This window comes from Microtus oregoni, unplaced genomic scaffold, assembly GCF_018167655.1.
Source record: "Microtus oregoni isolate MIOR12 unplaced genomic scaffold, Mior012 000031F_ref0000149, whole genome shotgun sequence".
Lineage (NCBI taxonomy): Eukaryota > Metazoa > Chordata > Mammalia > Rodentia > Cricetidae > Microtus > Microtus oregoni.
Window position 1 is genome coordinate 22,297,501 of NW_024543090.1, and position 25,362 is coordinate 22,322,862.

At 39.3% G+C, this 25,362-nt stretch overlaps 1 protein-coding gene across 1 annotated transcript in view; it reads right to left on the reverse strand.

Annotated features, from left to right (window-relative positions):
- Ubr1 (ubiquitin protein ligase E3 component n-recognin 1) overlaps positions 1–25,362 on the reverse strand; it is a 129,305-nt gene that overhangs the window by 60,606 nt on the left and 43,337 nt on the right. The window contains exons 7-20 of the mRNA XM_041678812.1: positions 25,268–25,330; positions 24,913–25,036; positions 24,477–24,584; positions 23,541–23,629; positions 21,379–21,477; positions 19,587–19,744; positions 14,886–14,985; positions 13,342–13,470; positions 9,005–9,185; positions 8,108–8,169; positions 7,737–7,847; positions 3,184–3,249; positions 2,845–2,946; positions 332–395 (exon numbers count right to left, since the gene is read on the reverse strand). Of these exons, the coding sequence (XP_041534746.1) occupies positions 332–395; positions 2,845–2,946; positions 3,184–3,249; positions 7,737–7,847; positions 8,108–8,169; positions 9,005–9,185; positions 13,342–13,470; positions 14,886–14,985; positions 19,587–19,744; positions 21,379–21,477; positions 23,541–23,629; positions 24,477–24,584; positions 24,913–25,036; positions 25,268–25,330 (1,456 nt within the window). The remainder of the gene's footprint in view (positions 1–331; positions 396–2,844; positions 2,947–3,183; positions 3,250–7,736; positions 7,848–8,107; positions 8,170–9,004; positions 9,186–13,341; positions 13,471–14,885; positions 14,986–19,586; positions 19,745–21,378; positions 21,478–23,540; positions 23,630–24,476; positions 24,585–24,912; positions 25,037–25,267; positions 25,331–25,362) is intronic.

Below are 25,362 nucleotides of genomic sequence, written 5' to 3' on the forward strand. Positions count from 1 at the left end.
CATTTCTAGTCAGGATACTTGTACCTAGACCTTCAAAGCCCAACAATAAAAGTCAAGTATAAAAATTAAGAGGTTACTGGGGATGTAGTTTAGCTTAGTGTTAGAGCACTTGCCTAACATGCGGAAGGCCCTGGGTTTGATCTCCAATACTGAGAAAAAAAATATGCAAGGTTCATGTTTTAGAGAACTTTCTAAATCTATCCATCACACTGGTCACATTAATCTCTGATATTTTATGTAGATGTACAACAGAAGACAACTGCCCATTATATTTTATTTAACATTCTCTAAAAGGTAAATCATGTTCCATTTCAAAACATTTTAATCTTACCCACAATATAGATGAGGACCTGAAGCATTTCTTCTATTAATGTATTATACTGTTTAATCAAATCCTATAGAATTAAAAAAAATAGTTACATAAGAACCACAAAACTTCAAGTCTATATTTCTTTCTTTTTTTTTTTTTTTTTTTTTTTGATTTTTGAGACAGGATTTCTCCGTAGCTTTTGGTTCCTGTCCTGGAACTAGCTCTTGTAGACCAGGTTGGCCTCGAACTCACAGAGATCCGCCTACCTCTGTCTCCCGAGTGCTGGGATTAAAGGCGTGCGCACCACCGCCCGGCCAAGTCTGCATTTCTTTTTTTTTTTTTTAAGTTTTTATTTTTTTTTTTATTTATTTTTATTTTTTTATTTTTTTCGAGACAGGGTTTCTCTGTGGTTTTGGAGCCTGTCCTGGAACTAGCTCTTGTAGACCAGGCTGGTCTCGAACTCACCGAGATCCGCCTGCCTCTGCCTCCCGAGTGCTGGGATTAAAGGCGTGCGCACCACCGCCCGGCCAAGTCTGCATTTCTTTTTTTTTTTTTTTAAGTTTTTATTTTTTTTTTTATTTATTTTTATTTTTTTATTTTTTTCGAGACAGGGTTTCTCTGTGGTTTTGGAGCCTGTCCTGGAACTAGCTCTTGTAGACCAGGCTGGTCTCGAACTCACCGAGATCCGCCTGCCTCTGCCTCCCGAGTGCTGGGATTAAAGGCGTGCGCCACCACCGCCCGGCCAAGTCTGCATTTCTTAATTCGACTCACGGCCCATCTAGACTAGAGCTTTCTTCAGAGCACAGCAATAAGTAGGTGCCAAAGCTTCCATCTGATACATAAAGTATTCAATATCAGCTCTTAAACTGTAACTTTCTTCATTATCTCCACATTGTTATTTGTACTAAATCAAACAAATTCTAATCTTTTCCTTTCTCTACTATCAGCTTCTGTCTTACTGGGAGAGTGAGAAAGTGGCTTAGAGTAGGCGTCCTAGGTGATAAGACTACCCGTCCCTAAAACATAAACGAGTTCTACTGATAAAATCAGTTATTTTTCATGAAGTATAAAGTGACTAAAAATTAATTTCCTTTCTTTAGTTTATTCTTTGGGCCTTTGTAAGTGACTTCTAAGTTAGAAGAATAAAGCAAAGAATTTAATAAATTTAAGACAGTCAGTTTTGCTAGGTGGTGGTGCATACTTTAATCCCAGCCACTTCTGAAGCACAGGCAAGCGGATTTCTGAGTTCAAGGCCAGCCTAATCTACAGGGTGAGTTCCAGGACAGTCAGGGACACAGAGAAACCCTGTCTTAAAAAACAAACAAACAAAAAGGCAGAGTTACTTTATAAGCTAGTACTTCAACTATGAAAACAATGCAGAGGTGACAATGAAACCCTCACGCTGTCAGAAGTGTGCAGGTACTGATCTGTCAATACTTACTAAGAACCTAAAGAAAAATCAAGCAGTTTTATTCATCAAATTTACATACAAAATGCATCTTAAAACAATTAGACGTGTGTATTTAATACTTCTGTTACAGACGTTTGTAATATCAAAACTAGGAAAACTTTAGTAATAAGACGAAAGTATAATGCTTGGGATGGACAGTGGTAATGTACAATTTAATCTCAGCACTCAGGAGGCAGAGGCAAGGGGATTTCTGTGAGTCAGCCTGATCTACAGAGTGAGTTTCAGGACAGGCTCCAAAGCTACAGAGAGAAACTCGGTCTTGAAAAACAAAACAAAGCAAAAAGCATAATGCTTTCTGCACGCAATGGAACTGCTATATAGCCATTAAAAAATGATATGTAAAAATGATAAATAGGGTGGTAGTGTATACCATTAATTCCAGCACTTGAGAGGCAGATGCAGGCAGATCTCTGAGTTTGAGCATGGATTTTATTCAGTTACAAGAAAAACAATCCTACCATAATATTTTGTTAAGCACAGGCTACAAATTATAAAATGGTACACACAGAATAAAGCTTTTGCTTTAAAAACAAATTACTGGCACTTTATTTTCTGGAGGAAATATGTTAAAAGACATTTTTTTCTTTGTTGATCTATAGAGAACCTAGGTTTTCTAGAGTGAAAAGGAGTACATATGTTTGTGTATTTGTGCATTCTATGTGCACATATGATGTTTGGAAGTATAGTTGTTCCAGAGTATGAGATACACCATGGCTCCTAGACATCTAGGACATTCCAAACAAGACACCAAAATCCAAGGATGCTCAAGTCCATTGTAAAATGATATAGTATCCATGTATGACCTATACACTTATAATACCTAATACAAATGTAAATGTCATCTAAATAGTGGCTGTATAGCACTGTTTGAGGAAAAAGCTTATATATTAGTACAGATACAATTTAAAAAATATCTGATCCCTAGTATGATGTATCTGTAGATGCAGAATCCAGATATGGAAGGCTAACTAAATATGCAAAAAAGATGCTTTTAAAATATAACTAAATTGTGACAATGATATTTCCTTTGGAGTTAATTCACATACCAATCTCCATTGCTTACCTGGTCTTTCGTGGATATGGTCTTGTTAAAAGCATCGACTAGTTCATACCTCTGAAGTACCAGTAACAAGAACTTGTTGGGATCCATTATAGAAGCACCAATCTGTAAAAGAAATTGAAAGTCACATTTCTATGTATTAAGTGGAGGAACACTTGTCTCTAATAATCCCTTCAGAAAACTACACAGTAATTTTGAAGATGATAATAGATTGCCCATTCTATTTCTATGTTCAGTTAAAGGTGAGACAAAGTCAACTTACAAACAGTATTTCCTCTTATTTTAAGAAATACAAGAAATATATGAAAAATAAAAAATATAAAAAGGAAATGAAAATCTAACCTGAAGCATGATGATATCTTTATCGTACATTTCTTCCCTGCATTTAACATCCTGGTAATAAAAAACCTGTAAAAGAAATGGCAGACAGACACTAAAGGGATTTATTGGAAACAAAAATCTTCTTTCTCCATGTACTGCATCTATTTACATGTAGAAGGATGGGTGTGTGGACCAGATGTTAACATCAGCTGTCTTCCTCAGTGGCTTTCACTTTGTACAGAGTCAGGATCTCTCAAATAAGAACCAGCGCTCCCTGATCTGGCTACTCTAGCTAGCTGGTTTGCTGTGAGGATTCCGACTCAGCCTCCTACAGCTAGGATAACAGGGGCTGTCGAGTCCACCTAACTTATGTGGATGTTAGACCCCAAGCTCTGGTCCTCCCTCATGCTTGTGCAAAAAGTGATTTACCCACAGACATATCTTTAGTCGGATGGCTCAACAGGTGAAGATGCTGCCAAGCCTACACCCTGCTAATCCCTAGACCCAGATGGCGGAAGAAGAGCAATTCCTTTAAGCTGCCTTCTGAGAAAAGTTTTCTTTTTCCTAGCCCCAAAACAGAGTTTCTCTATGTAGCTCTGGCTGTTGTGGAGCTCACTCTGTAGACCAGGCTGGCCCCAAATTCAAAGATCCACCTTACTCTACCTTCTGAGTGCTGGGATTAAAGTTGTGTGCCACCATACCCAGCAGATGTTTCTAATACATAAATCCCTAGGTGCAGCCAAGCGGTAGAGGTGCACACCTTTAATCCCAGCACTTGGGAGGCAGAGATAGGTGGATCTCTGTGAGTTCAAGAGCAGCCTGGTCTACAGCGTGAGTTCCAGGACAGGTTTCAAAGTTACAGAGAAACCCTGTCTCAGAAAAAATAAAGAAAAAAAAAAATCCGTCGGTGTAGTAAGAGCTGCGGGCCTCTTCCTACTACCCAGCTCCCGGCCGCCTGGCTAGCTTATGCCCCAAAATAACGACACACAAATTGTATTCATATAAACACTGCTTGGCCCATTTGTTCTAGCCTCTTAATGGCTAATTCCACATCTTGCCTAACCCATATTTAATAATCTGTGTAGCACCAGTCTTACCGGGAAAGATTCAGCATGTCTGACCTGGCGGCTTGCTTCATCGCATCTGCCTGGGAGAGGGGAGCATGGCGTCTGAACTCACTTGCTCTTCCTCCCAGCATTCTGTTCTGTTTACTCCACCCACCTGTGTTCTAACCTATCAGGGCCAAGCAGTTTCTTTCTTTTTTTTTTTTTTTTTTGATTTTTCGAGACAGGGTTTCTCCATAGCTTTTGGTTCCTGTCCTGGAACTAGCTCTTGTAGACCAGGCTGACCTCGAACTCACAGAGATCCGCCTGTCTCTGCCTCCCGAGTGCTGGGATTAAAGGCGTGCACCACCACCGCCCGGCGCAGTTTCTTTATTAATTAACCAATGACCTTCCTCCATCATGTTGGTGCAGCAGTTCACATATGTAATATCAGCACATGGGAGGCTGAGACAGGACTGTCATATGTTTGAGGTCAGCCTGGACTGCAAACACCCTGTCCCAAAACAATAGTAACAATAAAAGAAAGAGGAGATGGGTGGTAGGCTGTTTGCCTACCATGTACAAGGCAGTGAATTTAATCTGTATCACCAAAAAAAGAGAGAGAGAAAGAAGAAAATCATAACACCACTTTTCTTCTAAGTGATACCTTTAAAAGTTTGTTGCTGGCCATGCAGCTCTGGCAGGCAAAACACTCACAAGGTAGCCCCAGTCCAGGCTACTGAAGGCATCCACAGCCTGTCTGATGCCATGAGGCTTAGATAAGAAAAAGATACCCACCAGACAGCCTGTGTCCTCAGAGTCAAGGCTGTCTGAGGGGTGGGCCGGTAGGTGCTATGATGATGAACAAATACATGGTGGAGAAGTGGGAGAGAGAGGGGCAGAACGGTTTGTATGCTGTGGTAAGAGGCAGACTTGAAGAGGCAAGGGCAGTGAGGAATGTGTTGATGCTGGCTAGCCTGCTTGCAACCCGGAACCAGGGTGACAAGTGGGCCGTGATTCTGCCATAGCTGGAGTCTACGGTGACATCTACGATCCATGTTGAGACCAAGGCTGTAGGGATGTCCAGGGTCTAGGCCCATACATGTGGCCATTTTGGTGTTCAAGGGCCGTGTTGCCACCAGGGGACATGATGGAGGGGGGAAAACGACAGGCTATGTCTGGGTCCATGGTCCTGCAACACCCAGGGCTTATGTTGGTGTCCATGGCTTCAGTAACCATTGAAGGTGGTGCAGATAACTGGGGTCTGATCAAACGGCTGATGTTGGTATCTGAGGGCCACACTGACACTGGGGCCAGGCTAATCTGGATGACCTGTGCTGCCACCCAGAGCCATATTAAGGCGCAGTGTGGGGCCATGTCTAGGTCCATGGCCTTACTGCACCAGGGTCTGCGTTGATATCTGTGGCTCCCAATACCAGCAAAGGCTGTGAAAATACCTGGTTCAGGTGGGGATCTGAGGGTCATGCTGCAGCTAGGACCATGCTGATCTGAGTGGCCTGTGCTGACACCTGGGGACAGGATGACATTCAAGTCCAGGCTGCTAATGGGGACCGTGTCTGGGTCCATGGTCCTACCATAGTCAGAGTCTGTGTTGATATTTGTGGCCTGTGGTGCCACCAAAGGTCACATGGATGTCCAGAGTCTAGGCCAAAATCTGTGGCCATGTTGGTGTCTGAGGGTCATGCTGCCATTGGGGACAAAATGATTTGGGTGGCCTGCACTGCCACATGGAGCCATGGTATTGTCTGGGCCTAAGCTGCTGCCTAGGGCTATGTCTGGGTCCATGGCACAGCAGCAGCTAGGGTCCGAGTTGATGTACCACTAACGGCTGTAAGGATGACCAGGATCTGGATAGTCACCTGAGATCAAGTTGGTGCCAGAGGGCCTTGCTGCTGCAGGAGCCATAGTGATATGGGTGGCCTGGGCTGCTACTGGGGCCATAGTGATGCTCAGGCCATGCCTGGGTCTGTGGTCCTGCTGCAGCTGGATTCTGTGATGATGCCCATGGCCTGTGTTACCAAGCATGTTGAAATTTGAAGGCCATGCTGAGCTTGCTGTGCCTCTCACTGGCCCAGGGATAGCTGGCCCTGCCCATCACTGGTCACCGCAGGAGATCTGCTCCATTCCCTCCCTACTTAGGAAAGACAGCCCCACTCCTCACCATGGGGGTGGGAGAGCTGGCCCCTAGGTACTAGGAATGCTGGCTCTGTGCCTTGCCTGAGGGAGGCGGTCCCAGTGGCCCAGAAAGATCCACATCATAAGCCTTGGGGTTAGCTCACCCTAACACTATCCCATCTATGACCTACTGGAGGAAGTGAAGAGACTGTCCTGCAGAACTATAACTACAGGATCCCCATTACTCGGGGCAACAGCAGGGTATCCAAGAGGTGTTTTGGTGAGGATCCAGTGACAGTGATGGTGTGCCAGAGGCCTTGAACCAGCCCAATGACTCACTGCAATGAACATTTTTCAGATAGGCCTGACTAGACAAAAGGGTTTACCGTGTGATACACCACAGCACCCAATGCCACTAGAATGAAGGAAGAGGTGTTGAAAAGATGGAGAAGTGAGGCGGTTTTTTGCTTGTTTTGTTTTTAATTGATTTTGGGGAGTCTTTTTTGGGGGGATGTGTAGGGGTGAGGGGAGGATATGGAGGAGATGGGAGTGAGTAAGATTGGGGTACATGATGTGAAAGTCCCAAAGAATCAATAACAAATTATGGGTTTTTTTTTTTAAAAAAAAAAATCTGTTTCTTAATCTTTTAGGAAAAGCACTTCTCCCTGTTTCCCTAAAATAGAAAGAAATATAATTAAAGTAGCCATTGTAATTTTTAAATGGTGCTGAGGGCTGAACTCAGAGCTGCACAAAGGGATTTTAGCACTGAGTTATACTCTTAAGCTATAGGGTACCCTTTGGGCAGATGGTGAGTGCTTACCTCTAATATTCAATAACCACCATAGAAACAAAACAAAAACAACAGCAAAGAAGACAAATGAGAGCTGGAGAGACGGCTCTGGGAGTAAGAGCTTTGGCTGTCCTACCAGAGAACCTGGCTTTGACCTCCAACAACCAACATGGAGGCTCGCAACCATCTCTAACTCTTGTCCCAGGGGATATGATGCCCTCTTCTGATCTCCAATGGAAACTGACATACATGGTGCTCAGAAATACAAGAAGGCAAAACACCCGCGCACACACATACAAATTAAAATGAAAACAGGACAGATGGTGGGAAGACTCAATGTCTCAAACTGAGATAAACCTTGGAAAAGGATAAGTTAATGGAGACTGTGTACTGCTGGCTTTCACCTATCTACACAAGCATCCTAGCTTCTTATAATTCAGATGGGATAAATAGTAAATAGGAAAAAGGAGGAATACTTATAGGAGCCTCAGAATTTTTATATCTAAGAGATGACACAAGAGAATAAAAGTAAATATTTGGCAAACTCGATGGACAAATCACTTAAAAAAAAAAAAAAACCTCATTCACAGGTGTGTGTGCCATACCTGACTAATGAGAGACAGCCCATTTCTTCGCCACATCTCAGCAACAACCTGGGCAACCAGCACCAGACAGCGCAAAGGGTACTCCACTAGGACGTCTACGTGCAAGCCCTCCTGGAACACAGCGAGGTCGAGCACATTATTTCTCATACTACACATGCCTCAAATTAAGCAAGAAATCTGTAAAATGGAAGAGCTTCCCCTCAATGCCTTTCAAGTCTTTTTGTTATTCAGATCGCTACATGATATATTCAGCTGTGAAGTGACTAAATGTGACTATTCAGAGGGGTTAAAAATATGATTTTCTTTCCCACCCACCAATGGAGATGACCAGAAATGGGACATAAACAACTCAATACTTAAGAGTCACTTACAAAAGGCACAAATTCATGCAGTCTTGAAACAGCACCTAGTCTGCTTAAACGTACATGAAGACCTAAATCATGTTTAAAAGAAAACAGGAAAGCAATTAAACCCTATTAGTGTATTTTTAGTTAACTCATCAAGATTGGAAAGTTGGATTATTGAAATGTATTTTCACTAGAGTTGAGGACTTATCTTAGTCACAGAGTGCATGCTTAGTGTGCAGGAAGCCTTCGGTTCAGTCTCCACACTCCAAGCCCCAACACACACACATGCTTACTAAGCTTACAAGTGATACTCCAAAATGGAAACAATTAAGTTCTAATTTTGAAATACAGTATTACCAAAAACTTAGATTGTATATATGTCATATAAAACTAAAAGTCCGCCTCTCCAAATATTTATTCTACTCTTAAAGAAATATGGCTCAGTGAGTAAAGGTGTTTGTTGTCAAGCCCAGTGACCTGAGTTGAATCTCCAGAGCTCACATGGTGGCAGAAGAAAACAAACTCCCATAAGAAGAAAACTTAATCTTCTGATCACCATACACATTCACCATGGTACATTGTCCCCATCCATAACAGAAATAAATACACAAATGTAATGTAAAAGATAAAAAAGAAATACCAAAAGAATTTAAATTTAATCTCAATTTTGGTATAAAGTGATATAAAATCAACATTTATAAATATTTAAAATTTGGGTAGTTGATAGACTACCAAGTTTATATTTAGATAAATATTTATACTTAGTTACTGTGGTGACAGCTCTCAAAGGATAGAAATAATGACAGTCTTTAATGCCAGTACCTAATGGGACTATATGGAACAAAGGAAAAAGTAAAGTACTGCTACTCAGAGTATCTACAAAATGTTATCACAGATACATAAAAGGCAAGAAATACTCACCAGCAAGCGTTCTAGAGAGTGGTAGATGTATGCTTACAAGATCCTCAGACACTTTGTAGGACTTGGTTTCCAAAACATGACCACACAATTGTACTACTGTCTTGGTACTAGACATGAAATTTGTACTACATCTCATTACAGCTTTGTGACATTCTTTATAAGCCACTAGTAAGAGATCTTCCTAAGGGAAAAGAAAAATACAAATATATTGACAAGTTAGCTACTTTGTCACCTACTATCTCAATAAATATTTATTAAATATAAGTACACAACTGTTTTATGTAGTCCCAGGGCTATCTACATAGGATGTAAAACCAGAGGAAATATAAAATATAAATATTTATAATCAGAGTAAAAATTGTAGGCACCACTTAAATGGTATAAATTCAATATGTTAAAAAGAAAAAGTGTAAATTGGGAAGACATACTTTTGAAAGCAGCTTTTCAATGGGTTCTAAAACCCCACAGTATTTGTCTAGGGATGCAGCTTTGACGTACTATGTGTGAGTCCTCAGCAATGCTGAAGGGAGAGGAAATACACATACACATGTGCAAGCACATGGGGGTGGGGTGGGGTTTTCTCAGGGAATAGAAAAGTAACTGGCAGAACACATGTTTCTTTCTTCCTTTCTTTTCTTTTTCTGGTTTTCAAGATAGGATTTCTCTGTGTAACAGTCCTGGATATCCTGGAACTCACTCTTTAGACCAGGCTGGCCTTGAACTCACAGAGATTCACCTTTCTCTGCCTCCCAAGTGCTGGGTTTAAAGGCATGTGCCAACACATCCAGATGTTTCTAATACAAAAATCCCTAGGTTTGAATCCTCATACCACACATATATACATACAAAAAGAATTTAAGCAAGAGAAAAATGAGGAGGCATTCTAAGGAGATATCTTTTAAAAAGGAAAAGAAAAATAAGGGAATCAAAGGTTTAATGGATGGAGTTACTGAACTTTACACTGGAAATACTGCAATATGTAAATATATTGACAATGTGAGAAGAGTAATGGAGTCGGTTTATTTTTCAAGAATTAATGTGGGTCACCAAAGGTGAAGAAAGAGAAGGATAAAGTGAGGAGCCACAACCACTACCAGGAAGATGATACACATTTGGGATGCAGAAGAATCAAATCTAAGTAAGTCTGGTGGAAAAGAGAAGCTCAGTCCTTCAGGTTACTTAATACAGTGCTTCCCACACTAGTTTTATCTTGAAGAAAAAAAACTCCATAGTCAAATACATTTTGGGAACATTCTTCTTAGGTATCAGTATACTGATTAACAAACACACAGAATATGTAGGCTCTGAAATTTCTTGTATGGAAGAACAACAATAAAACAAGGGGAGTTGGGATAAGCAAATATAACTACGAAACTGAAGGAAGTGATAAATCAATTTAAGATATTGTGAGTTTGAAATATAAAAATGTATTAATTTAAGTACAACCATTTGGCACACCAACTGAAGTGAGACTACAGTTTGGGTAACTTATCGCTTTAATTAATTAATTTAATTAAGTAGAAGGCACGAAAGACCTTTATAAAGGGAATATTTGGGAATCTCTTTTGGCAAGAAGGAAGAATTGGAAGAAAGGTGACCACTAGGTGGAGCTGAACTGACGAACTATTAGGATTGTGTAGGTCTGTGAAAACCAGAGGGGGGGGGAATTCAAGATGATCTAAGAATTTAACTCAAGTCAACACTACAGAAAAAAAAAAAACCTAAGGAATATGAAAATCAAGAAAAGACTTTTAAATATGATTATTAAATGAGTTACTTACTTTTTTCTAAAAATACTTCTAATCCATTGATAGGAAGAAAATCAAACTCTAAAGAAATATAGAGACCTAATGTGTAAAGATAGTATTTTATATATTTTATATACATACACGCATGTTATATTTATTATAGATATAAAGATGATAGATAGATAAATAGATAGACAGACAGATAGATAGATAATAGGTAGGTAGGTAGGTAGACAGACAGACAGATGACTTCAGAAGATGGAGGCAATGTGGTTTTGACCAACACCCCTGGACAAAATCTCCTGGCTGCATTATGTTTCCTGAGGATGAGGAGCCAAAGGATATGTTCGGTTAGTTGTTGGCCAAGACTCCTGTCCTGTTTTATAAAGCTACCACACTAAATTAAGTTTATTGTATTTGAGAGACTGTCACATTGAACCTGTGACTTCTGCTGGTCACAGAAGGAAAAAGAAAAATAAAGAAGAATGTAGTGTAAGGAGGCGACAAAAGCAAGTAAGGGAGTCCTTTGTGCCCACAGGCACCAGAGTAAGTAGGGGAGAAAAAACAAATGGAGACAACCAAGGAGACAAATTCCAGGAAGAGCACCATAACTGGAACCAAGAGCCTTGAGAAAGTCACTGATTTTTGATAAAAGAAGGAAAAGGTGGAGACACAGTGATGACACAGAGCCCTGGTCAGAACATGAGGACTATACAGAAAACTGGAGGAAATGGTGGAACTGACTCAGAAAATGTCAAATTTCTCAGTAAAAATAAAAGAGCATCTGCTACAAAGATGGTTTGCTGTGTGAAGAATCCAAGTTTGGATCTCAAGTACCAAATAAAAGCTGGATGGTGGTAGTATATGCCTTTAATCCCAACACCCTAGATCTCTGTGAATTTGAGACTATCCTGATCTACAGGACAACCAGAGCTGTTACACAGAGAAACACTGTCTCAAAAAACCAAAAAGAAAAAAAAAAAAGCTGAATCTGGTGGCTACCTATAACCACAGTACTGGGGAGCAGAGACAAGAGATCCCAGAGGGCTTGCTGGCCAGCCAGTCTAGCTGAAATGGTAAGGCCCGGATTCAGTGAAAGACACTGCCTGAATAAGACAGACACCCAATGTCAACATCTAGTCTCTACACATGTACAAATGGGCACACACGAATGAATGAATGAATAAAGTCATATTCTCTTGCAGGGGGGATCTTTGGGGATTTTTTTTTGTGTGTGTGCGCGCGTGTGTGAGTAATGTGTACATGCATATGCCTATGGATGCAGAGGTAACCTTGGGCGTTATCCCTCAGGAACATCCACCCTGTTTTTCACTGGAACCCGGACTCATCTATTAGTTAGTATGGTTGGCCAGAGAGCCCCAGGGAACCTCATGTCTCTACCCCATCTCCCACTGCTAGAATTACAAGCACACAACACTTTGGCTGTCTTTTTATGTGGATGCTGGAGCTCAATAGAACTCAGGTCCTTATGCTTTCGTGGCAAGCATTTTACTGACTAAGCTACCTCCCTAGACTAGGATTGAATCTCTATAGACAAAGGGTTATGGTCTAAAATTGTTGGTTAAGAAAAACATTTATTTCATAAATTAAAGTCATTTTTAAGTGTATTAATATAATATGTAAGAAACTTTGATTAAATAAATATTCATTCCTCTCTATTCTTGAAATATTTTAAAATTTTCATGATGCAAGTTATCATACTATTAATCATTTTTAAAATAAATTCATAAATATATATGAGAAAATTTGGGATGGATAGGTTTCAAAGGGGTCTTTGATATATAGTTCTGGCTGGCCTTGAAGTTCAGAGCAATCCTCTTACCTTAGCCTCCCAAGTGCTAGGATTATAGGTATATACCACCACACCTAAGACATACATTTTTTAAAAAGATTCATTTTTACATTAATTATGTGTGTGTGTGTGTGTGTGTATAGTATGTGCAGATATGTACAGTTGCCCCAGAAGGCCAGAGGTGTGAGAGTCCCCTGCAAATGCAGCTATAGGTGGTTGTCAGATGCACGATGTGTGTGCTGGGAAACAAATGTGGGTCCTGTGCAAGAGCACCATGCACTCCTAGCCACTGAAACATCTTTCCAGTGGTCCCAACATACATTTAAAAACTACTTTATTATTTTTATGCATATGGCTGTTTCATCATTCATCTGTGTATCGTGTATGTACACTACCTGTGGAGGCCAGAAGAGGGTGTCAGATCCCATGGATGGAATTACAGATGGTTATGAGCCACCATATGAATGTTGGGAATTGAAGCCAGGTCCTCCGGAAAGTCATTAAGTACTCTGAACAGATGAACCCTTTTTCTAGCCCCAAGGCAGATACTTTTAAACTTTGTAATTCTCCTAAATAAGTGAACTACTCTGGGATACATTTTCTAAACAAATACAGAAGAATAAATTTTCTTTCCATACAATAATATAATTTTAAGTATCTAAGGCTGTCACATTATAAACTTTTACATCAACGAAGCTATAGCACAAAACTGTGCTACTAATAACTATTAGAGCACTTACAAAGGTACTAATCCTACTACCAAATCTTTGACTTACATCACAAGCACACCACTCTTGGAACATGAGCAAAATATTCTTAAGCTGCATTTGTATAGCAATGGCAGCCTCCCAGTCAGGGTCTACTTCAATGTGCTGCCCAACTTGTCTTCTGATTTCTTCCATTCCCTGGAAGGAAAGAGTTGTCAGTCCATGGCCCTTTTTTGTCGCTCTTCCCTTATGGGAAAATATAAATATACAAGGATTTATATTCATAAGTGCACAGTAACTTAACATGGCTGGTAAACTACAGAATATATGAGTTAGAACACGAGGTTTCAGGAGTAGACAGTTCATGGGTATCTGACCACAAATACCAGCCGTGAGAAGTTCCCATTACCTCATGTGTAAAACAGGAATCATAATAGCAAAATAAAACTATAAGTTGCAGATAATATGTAGTCTTACATATATTTATCGTGTGGTAAGCATTCAATGAGCATTAATAGTAGCAGCAGTAACTAATTACACACATGAGTATCTATGAAAGCAAGGACAAGTTAGTGTTTATACTCTATGTCTACTACATTAGAGAAACTGTCTATGAAAACCACTATTAACTTCTTTTGAAAAATGAGAAAATGGGGCTGGAGAGATGGTTCAGAGGTTAAGAGCACTGGCTACTGGACCTGAGTTCATTTCCCAGCAACCACACGGCTGCTCACAACCATCTATTATGAGATCTAGTGCTGTCTGCTGGTGTGCAGGCAGAACACTATATACAAAAAAGAAAGAAAAAAAAGAAAAGAAAAGAAAGAAGGAAGAAAGAGAAAAAAGGAAGGAAGGAAGAAGGGAGGGAGGGAGGGAGGGAGCTAGGGAGATAAGTCAGTGGTTTAAGTGATGGAGGAAGGTCATTGGTTAAATAAAAAGAAACTGCTTGGTCCTCATTGGTTAGAAGATAGGTGGGAGGAGTAAACAGAACAGAACAGAATGCTGGGAGGAAGAGGAAGTGAGCTCAGTCTCCACAGCTCTTCTCTCGGGAGCAGACACCTCAGAGAGACGCCATGCCCCGCTCCTGGGCAGACACACGCCATGAAGCTCCGACCCAGAATGGACTAGGCTAGAATCTTCCCGGTAAGACCGGTTCTCACAGATTATTAGAGATGGGTTGATCGGGATGTGAGAATTAGCCTGTAAGTGCTAGAGCTAAAGGGCCAAGCAGTGTTTAAAAGAATACAGTGTCCGTGTAATTATTTCGGCGCACAAGCTAGCCGAGCAGGCAGCCGGGGTGCTGGGGACGCAGCCTCGCCACCCTTATTACTACAGTTTAAGAGAACAGACTGTTCTTCTAGAGGACTCGGGTTTGATTTCCAGCACCCTCATGCTGGTTCACAACAATCTGAAATTCCAGTGACTTCCAGAGAATTTAACACTCTCTTCTGGCACACAGACATCAGGCATGCACAGGGTACACAAATACATATTCAGTCAAGACACCCAAACAAACAAACAAACAAACAAAAAAATCTCAAAATAGTAGAAAAAATGGGGGGAGGGTGTTAAAGTTAATTTTCTTTTATTGGTACACCAAAGAATTATCATACCTGCATACAGGTAAGAATCTTCAAGAAAGACCGGAAACCTTCAAGGAATTGCACTCTTAACCTTTCTGTCCATATTAGAGGCTTGCTAATCAGGATGTATCTGTCATTTCAGGAAAAAAAGAAATAGGTCAGATGATTCGAAGGTTCTCAGGGTTACAGACAATACTGATTCATCAACACTGTGAATTTTAATTTCCTACAGTAATTAGGGCCTCTGGGGCAGAACTAGAGTTATTTATTTCGCTTTATTTATATAAAACTAGTAAACTAAGGGAATCATCTTCAGGAGAGAGGCATCAAAGCTAAGCATGGCTTCCTAAGCTGTTTCAGAATGATGAAGTGAACAGCTTAGCTGTCACAGGACAGGCCTGACACAGACTCCTGTAGGTAAATACAGGACGAGACTCCACAGATTTATCATAACTGTCACCCAAAGGGCCAAGTCAAATCCTTTGAGGCACAGCTGATTTCAAAAAGACTTCTACCTCTAGGTTTTCAGAACTCAGAGTCCACAAGGATGTAAACCTGTGTCACCATGCCTTGCACATTAGATGTACAAATCTGGAGAGATGAGCAGGCCTACAACTATGTTAGTATACAATTCACCAAATGAATATTTCTTTTGGCTGAAAAGACAATAATTAGTTTCAGTGGGAACAAAATTTACCATGAATAAGTTCTCAGGATACAATAAACTATTAAAAATTACTTTGCACTCAATGAAACAAAATACATTCCTCTGTGTGTGTGTGTCATTTATATATATTGGGACTCGGAACATGAACATGAATAAGATGGCAGTAAGGAGATGTTAATTCTCCCTCTCCCCTGTGTTTGATTGAAAGTGAGATCCCAGCCCTCTAACACCCCTATATTCAAGGAGTCTGGGATGATTGGAGACATCACCCCAGCCCATGTCACACATACTTGGAATGCCAATGGAGCAGGAAGCTCCATTTCAAGCCCCCTCCCCTGGGAGTTGCCTTGGTCTGGACTCCACCTCCAAGAAAGCCCGCCAAGCGGTGACCGCTCCCACAGGCTATTTAGGATGCCACCTAGAAAAGGAACATGTGGTCTCCGGGTATTGCATGGTCTTGCCTGCTCTCTTCCCCTCACCATGCTTTCCCGGGCCAGCCGGGAGTGCTGCATTAAATGTTGACATCTTTTATTCAGTCTAATTTGGTCTGATTGGAATTATTTGTGTCAGCAGAGAGGATCGTCTTAAAAAAAATATTCCTAACACCCCATCCCTTTTACTTTACTGGGTTGACCAGTTGGTATTCATTTCTCGACACACAAATGGTATTCACTCAACAGGAAGAGGCTCAGCAGAGAGGAACATTAATTTAGAAAAGACTTGGCAGATATAATTGCTGTCCTTATGAAGTGACTTATTTTTTTCTAAATGGACAAAAGGACCAGAACAAAACAAGGAAAGCCACAAAAGGAACTAAAGTTCAAGAAACATTTTTTTTTTTTTTCTAGACAGGGTTTCTCTGTAGCTTTGGAGCCTGTCCTGGCACTAGCTCTTGTAGACCAGGCTGGCCTTGAACTCACAGAGATCCGCCTGCCTCTGCCTCCCGAGTGCTGGGATTAAAGGCGTGCGCCACCACTGCCCAGCTCAAGAAACTTTTTAATGCTTGGAAAGGCTACTCAAAGTTGGAATTCACTGCTTGGGGAGAACTAAAATTTCTGTAGGGAATATGAACAGAGTACCCACTCACACCAAGGGTTTATTTTATGTTTAGGTAATCAGGAAATAGAGTGCATGGCTGGACTGCAGAGAACAAATTCTAAAAGAACTTAGAGATACTTAAACATTTGTAGTAATTACTGTTTTAAAAGCAACTTTCAGGGAAAATTAAGCAGATAACGTAGCAGAAAACAGGACTTAATGACAATTTCCTAAACAAGGACATTTCTGAATGTGTTTTCGTAAGGTTTCAGAACAGCTTTCATTGTCAATGTCTATACACTATGAGGATACATGATGCTGTAAAAGAAATTTGAGCAGTACAGACAGTCAGGTCTAAATCTCAATTCCACACGTAATATCATTGTGACCTAGGCAAATAATTATAACCTACAAGCCAAGATTACACCAACTACTTTGTAAGAATGTTGCAATATTAAAATGAAGTTGGTATAAGCAAAGTTCCTTAACACGTGAGAACTACTAACAAATTTCACAGGACCCTTTTGAGAGTGAATTGTTGAGTAGGTTACTTCAATTATGCTAGCTTTCTCTAAAATAACTCAGTTATGAGAATATGGCACAGTAGACCATGGCTCATCAATGAATTAACAAGTCACTTCAAGCACAGCCATTAGGAAGTTGTATTTTGCATAATTTATTATGCATAATTTGCTAAGGAACAAATCTGAGTGGCAATGGATACATGCTAATCACTGTGGTGGTTTGAAAGAAAATGGCCCCCATAGTGAGTGGCATTATTAGGAGGTGTGGCCTTGTTAGAGGAAGTGTGTCACTATGGAGGTGGGCTTCGAGGTCTCCTATGTTCAAGCTATGACCAGTGCCACAGTAGCTTCTGCTGCCTGCAGATCAAGATGCAGAACTTTCAACTCCTTCTCAAGCACCATATCTGCCTGTACACCACCATGATGATAATGGACTAAACCTCTGAAACTATAAGTCAACCCCAATTAAATGTTCCTTTAAAAGAGTTGCCATGGTCATCATGTCTCTTCACAGCAATAGAAACCCGAACTAAGACATCCACCATCAATACTTATACTAGAGGTGTGATGACAGAGCAATTTACTAAACTCTAAAGAAAAAATTTATATGCCACAATGACATAATAATAAAATAAGATAATGAGAAAATCTTGAATTTCTCTTGGTAAAATCAACAATTCACTGTAGAGTTTTCAGATACCTGTCATTTTTTTTTTTTTTCAGGGCTGGGGATCAAATCCAGGGCTTTGGATATTCCAGGCAAACACTAAATATTGAGCTGAATTCTTAAACCTACGTTTTAAACAGACTAAACTATTTTTAAATTGTACTAGAAGCCCATTTGTTTACCGTCCTTATCCCCCATAGTCATTAGAAGTACATAAAACATTTTCCCAATCGTGTGTGTGTGTGTGTGTGCATGGTTATATGCATGAGTGCAGATGCCTGTGGAAGCTCCAGATTCCCTGAAGCTGGAGTTAGAGGCAGTCATGAGCTTCATGATATAAGTACTAGGATCCAAACTTGGGTTCTCTGAAAGAAAAGCAAATGTCCTTAACTGCCAATCTCTCCAGTCCCGCCTTAGAGCTTTTATTTATTTATTTATTTATTTATTTATTTATTTTTTATTTTTCGAGACAGGGTTTCTCCGTAGCTTTTGGTTCCTGTCCTGGAACTAGCTCTTGTAGACCAGGCTGGCCTCGAACTCCCAGAGATCCGCCTGCCTCTGCCTCCCGAGTGCTGGGATTAAAGGCGTGCGCCACCACCGCCCGGCCTTAGAGCTTTTTTGAAAACAGCAAACTACGTACAAAATTTTTTTTAAAGTTCATGATTTATTAAATAGTTGATCTACCAGAATTCTTACAACATTCAACATTTCTAAACTAAATGGAAATTTATTTTAATCATCTGTTCTATCATGTGATTCTAATTTTAGTTTAAGACTTGAAATGTTTTTCAATTATGTCTATGTGGGGTGCATGTGTGTACAGTATCTGTAAGTACCTGCAAAGATGAGATTAACAGCAAGATTCCCCTGGAGCTGGAGTTAGAGGTGGTTTTGAGCGACCTGATATGGGTACTAGGAAATGAATCCTGGTCCTCTCCTAGAGTAGTATGCCCTTAAACACTGAATGATTTCTGTAGCTCCCCAATTTTAGTGTGAAAATAAATGTTTAGTTCTCTCAAGGGAGAAAAAATTTAATTAGGGAATAAATATCAGTAGGCTGGTATATATGCAAAAAAGGAAGCAAAAAGAAAAATACACAGATTATTGGAAACTGAGAGAACATAAGAGGAACAAAACCATGAAGTGTATGAGCAGAAGAGTGGAAATTACAATGGATAGTCATTTGATAGCCCAGGTACACTGACAGGCCTGTCCTCAGCACCTTCTTCATTCAGCTGGTTTTAAACTCAGTAAGACTTTGCTGAAGACATTTACAGAAGTCTTGTGTTACTAGTTGGAGACTGATTCCAGAACCCCACTTCCAAAATATATAAAATGATAAAGTATTTGAAAGCAACCTACATACATCACAGAAAATTTAATACCTATACAAAGCATTTTTTTTCCCCGAGACAAGGTTTCTCTGTAGTTTTGGAGCCTGTATTGGAACTAGCTCTTGTAGACCAGGTTGGCCTCGAACTCACAGAGATCCCCCTGCCTCTGCCTCCCGAGTGCTGGGATTAAAGGCATGCGCCTAAATCAAATGTTCTATAAATGCTTGTTATACTACAGTGTTCTGAATAAAAACAAGAAAATAAATCTGTACATGTTCAGTACAGAATCAATCATCTTGTTATTACTTTCAGGTTGTTGGGTGGATCCACAGATGTGGAGGCCAACTGTATTAGCACGAGACAGTCAAATTTCTTTGTGCTTGCCATGACGGTAATGAGAATCCTAGATAACCAAGAGGAGCAAATGTTTACTTGTATGACAGAGCAAGTAAGTACATTGTGTTTAACAGATGCCCTCACCTTTGGACTCCAACCACTTACTTTAGGTCACATATTACTGCATATACTCTTCCCAGTTTGTCCTGGCTATAGCCCTGGAAGTTGAATTTATTGTTCCTGTCCAAGTACTCAGGTAAAACTTCTAGCAGAGTTTCAGTAATGACAGAAATAACATTCTGTTCTTCAATAAGATGTCGGGCCTGCAGAATATTTCAAGAATATCGTCTTAGCATTAACTCATCATAGTAATGGACTTAATTTATTCATTCATATGGTTGACCAGTATTTCATTTTGTTTTTTAAACTGCCATCTCACTATGTGCCTAGACTAGCTTCAAACTTAAAATTTTCTGCCTCAGTTGAAGAATGCATGCCCATTAAGTAAATCTGTTTGTTTCTTTACTTTGGAGACAGGGTCTCTCTATTTTAGTCCTGAATATCCTAAAATTTGCTATATAGACCAGGCAGGCGTTGAACTCACAGAAATCCTCCTGCTTCCTCCCATGTGTCAGGATGAAAGGCGTTTGTCACCATGCCAGGTCAGAAATAAATAATTTTTAACAAATGCTAAATTACTTTTTCTTTCTTTTTATTTGTTTGTTTGTTTAGAGGCAGGTCTCACTATGCAGCCTTGGCTGGCCTGGTGCTCACTATGTAGATCAGACTGACCATGACTCTATATTGATCTACCTGCCTCTGCATCCTGAATGGTGGAACTAAAGGCATGAGCTACCGTGGTCAGCTTAATAAATGTTTATTGAACATTAAAACGGATCCCTAGTTTTTAAAGAACAGCAGCTACTTCAGAAGTTAATTTCTAGGGTTTAGGTTTTGCTTTTATGCTCAGTTTTGGAGATCAAATACTGAGCCTTGTATATGTCAGGCAAGTGTTATACCACTGAGTTATACTCGTAGCGAGGAAATTAGTATCTAAAGTAAAACTCCTCTTTTCTCAGTAGCTAGAAAATACCTATGTAGGAATGGCAAGCCTCTTCCACAGATTGTCTAACAAACATTTATCACCTGTAATCATACCATGAGCAATGAAAAACAAAGACACCTTTTACAACCTCTATCATATTGTTATCTATTATGGTACTTCTCTATCACTCCAATTCAATTTTCTTCCCTATCCTTTCCTTTGGCCCTTTGAAATGGGAAAATAGGAATAGCTAATCAGACTTTCAAGAAGAAAGAAGAAAATAGCATAAAAGGAAAGTAGAATCCTCTTTCCTCCCAGACCAGCACCACCTCACAGCAGGGACTGCTGGGCACACTCTCCCTTCTCAGTTCTTACCTTAATGCATCTATCCACCAAAAAACAATAACTAAAGAACAAAAGAAAGACAAAATTTAAAACTGCAAGATTTTGGTGTTGAAATAACAACACTCCAGAGAGTGAGAAATCACCTTTGAACGTCACTCGTAAAGATCGGACCATTTGGACAAGGGTAGTTTCCAGTTATTTTGTCCCTGGGTACCACTAGAGTTATTACACACATAGATACCACAGAAGTATTAAATTTTAAATGAAAGTAGCAAAATTTTGTGATTGGGCTGGAGAAATGGCTCATAGGTTAAGAACACTGACTGCTCTTCCAGAGGTCCTGAGTTCAATTCCCAGTAACCACATGGTAGCTCACAACCATCTGTAATGAGATCTGGTGCCCTCTTCTGGCCTGCAGCATACATGCAGACAGCATATGGTATAATTAATATATAAGTAAATCTTTAAAAAAAACTTTGTGATTATCACACGGTTTCAATTTGATATCACATCAAGTAAAAGTCTTGAAAAGCAGAGCAAGTTTTACTCAAAAAATCTCATACATACCAGGGTCGGGACAGTGAACATCTGAACAGACAGTGCGGTTATCGAGATGCTCCTGTCATGATCATCGCTGATATATTCCTTCTGCAGTTGTTTATAGTACTGAAAGTGATGGAAGAGGAGAGCTGATTTGAATCACAGCTGAAACCTTTACATTCTAAGTTTTAATAACTGTCTCAAGTGTGACACAGTTCATAAGATGATGAGTTAATATAATTCTGTTTATCATTATCATAGTCAACAAAAATGTAGACAGCAAGAAACAGAAGAATACTAAAATATGAATTAAATGACTGTGATCTAACAGAGTTAGAAAGATTATTAACTTTAAAAACAAAATACACAGGTGAAAATCATGGCAGAGTGTAATAGTGCAGTTTTCCCTTTCTTAAAACAAAACAAACAACAAAAAAGAAAAGAAAAGCCCTATGGCAATGTTTGACAGTTTCTACTTAACAGTATAGAGCTGGATATATTAAAAGTATTTAGCAACTTATATAAAGCAGGAAGCCAATCACTCATATTCAGTCAATCCTCAAGCAGAGTGGGCTTAATATTTTTTTGTGCACAGTGGTGAATTACAGCTGAAAACCAGCCCTGCTGTGTTAGATCAAAGGCAGCACCACACCTACCAAGTATCAAGCATCATTTATATATAAACAGAGTTGCAAACAATTTACCTATTTAATTTTTCTCACCAGAATCCTAGCGTTTAAGAGGAAACCATGCTGTACAAAAACTGTATTTCATCTAAGTAAGCTTAGCTTTTGTATAATAGAATAAAATTTCATTTCAGATTAGATATTCAGTCTATGTAGGCCCAGTAAACTTATCTCTAAAATGTTTAGAAAATATTTACATCTTCAGCTATCATCACTTCCAAAGAAGACATACATATACTTTTTAAATACTAGTTATCATTTTATGTGCTATGGGTGTTTTGCCTATCTAGGAGTGTCTGTGGTGGCCAGAAGAGAACATCAGATCCCCCAGAACTGGAGTGAGCTGCCATGTTGGTGCTAGGAATTAAACCCAGGTCCTCTAGAAGAACAAATGCTCTTAAGCCATCTCTCTGGCCCCTAAATGTTAGTTTTTAAATATCTACTTATAAAATCTAAAGAAGGTTGCCATTGTCCCTCTCTGCTTTCAACTCTAGTTTTGGTTCTACTTCTATCCTGTCCTAAGTCTCTCAGAACTGTTTGAAAATTAAAATCAGAAGGAGTTGTCAGGCAGTGGTGGTGCACACCTTTAATCCCCAGCACTCAGGAAACAGAGGGAGGCGGATCTCTGTGAGTTTAAGGCTAGCCAGGATGCCAAAGTGAGGCCCTGTCCCAAAAGGGTAAGGAGGGCTAGAGAGATAGCTCAGTGGTTAAGAGCACTGGTTGTTTTTCCAAAGGACTCAGGTTCCATTCCCAGAAGCCACAAAGTGGCTCAAAGTCATCTATAACTCAAATTCCATGAGATTTAACACCCACTTCTGGCTTCTGTGGGCAGCAAGCACATGTTACACAGACATACAGGTTAAAGAGGTTAAATACCCATATACACAAAATAAAAGTAAGTAAATCTTCAAAAAAATCAAAAGGAGTCAATAAATACTTATTGTATATTTTTAAGTAAGGCAAAATAAAAAAACTCCCCATTCTGCGTATCCTTGCAATGTTACATGGATGATAAGCAAAAAGACATAACAATGTATGGCACCTGGAACAGATCAATAAAGCAACATAAGAGAGTTTTAATTTCATCTATGTGTTTTTAATCTCAGTTAAATTACTGGTCTGGTACTTCCTGCTTCTGTCACATGCACATCAGCTCCTTTTTCCTGCTCTTCCCTTAAGCAGTCACTTCTATTTTTGTAGTAATTTTACCATCAGGCAAATAAATGATCAAAAAGGACAAGTGAAAAAAAAAGACAAAGAAGGATGAATGCATGTATGAATGTAATAACCTGCCTTTGAGTGGCCCTGGGAAACTGTCTTTCTCTAAAACTGCTGTTGGCGTTGTACCAACCATCATTTGTAAAAGTACTTATGTAATATAAAATAATATATTTTTAGTGAAGAAATTAATAAAAATGTTTTAGATGAGTTCCATTCAAAACTGTGCTTCCATTACTTCATTTGTAAAAATTATATTTACTGGCATTTATAAACAGCAATTACCTTCACAAATTCCATAGCAAAGAGTTTTTTGTATTCCATCTCCATAAAAAAACTACTAAAGATCAGTTCATGAAGGATCTTACGGGCTCCTGTAGATCATCAGGGAACAGAGGTGAGGGCATTACCAGGACAGACAAATTATTACAGGCATTAGAAATAATAGAGGTGGTTTGTTTTTATTACCATGCTAATAGCTTCAAATATGCAGTAATATTTAATATCATGAATTAAAAACACAATTTTTAATTCTAAATTTAATTTAAGAAAACCATCAATCTCTTTTCTGTACCTCTCTCATCACTCCATCTTACCTTTTATTCTCTCCAAACCATTTTTTTCAATCACATTTTAAGACTTATTTTATTCTTAATTATGTGTAGGTGTGCATGTGGCAGGGGGTATGTATACAGAGGCTAGAAAAAGAAGACAGATCTCCTGGAGCTGTAGTTACAGGCAGTTGTGAGTCACCTAAGTTTGGTACAGAGTACGAAACTTGGGTCCTCTGCAAGACCAGTGGCCCCTCTTAATCTCTGAGCCACTTCTCCTGCCCTCATTTCACCAGTTTTACTGCTCTTCTCAGAACTGCTTTGCACTGTACCTTTTCCACACTTTTATTTAGACTCTCATCTTTTACTTACTTTCTAGTTCCCATTTGTATTTTCATAGTGAAAACATAGCTTTACTAAAAGCATTGTTACATGAATCTTATTAATTATACTTTAACTGGCTCTGTCTAAATGAAAAGCACTATTATTAAAAGACAGTATTTCTGAATTTTAACCAAGAAAAATGAAATTGGTTAACCTTGCCTTCACATATAACATTAATCAAGATTGTGATCAGTAACTGACTTCATACAGGGAAAACCTGGATTCTGTGATGAAGCCATAATCTCCCCCTTGATTCCTGATGTACTACAAGTAGAGGTCTACCTACCTTTATAAAGTTTTGCATCCCAGAGCATTAGTCTGCTTATAAAACAGGGATTTTCAGAGCCAGGTTCTTCTACAAGGCAGGCCTGGCAAAAGATCTGCCTAAAGTCACCTACAAATAAAGGAAAACAAATTATTTTTCTTCATATGATAGTCTCCTAAAAGTGTTCAAATAATAATATGTGAAAAGATTAAAATTAACCTTGCTATGTTTGATGTCAAGAATAATCATGTCATCAAAGACTCAAGAGCCAATAAAGGATGTTATTAGACACTATTCATTTGAAAACAAACTTGTATTATACATTTGAAATGTAATCCTGAAAAAAATCAATCAAAATGGATACTTGACCAAGAAAGAAGAAATCTCAAAGATATTTACATATTTTTATAAAATGCAATAGTTAATTAGAAATCAGATAAATAGTGTATATGCTTACTTGAATAGCTCATAATTTTGTTCATCCAAGAGCCAAGGCGCAAAGCAAATTTCTGGTGAGCCATAACCACAGAGTGCAGCACTTCCACGTGGAGCGGGTGCTGAGAGACATTTTCTGAATGACTCTACAAACAACAGGAGGAGTGAAAAGAAGCATTTAAACTGTGCTTTAAGTAACCTATACTTCATAAAAGAGCCGCATAGCCCACAAGTTCCAAGTTCCCAGACCTATTTATTTTTACTCATGACACCAACCATGGTGATAATAAAATCTTTTTATCTTTTCTACTTAGGCTCCTAGAAATAAATCTACATTGCCTTTTGAAATTCTCTTTGTAGATAATTCAGAAAGTTACCTTTATGTCCTCTTTTGCTTCCTGGCAAGCAGCATAAACGCCTGCTTTGACAGCCCGGCGACCCTAGTTGTGGGTGGAAATGAGAATGGGATAGT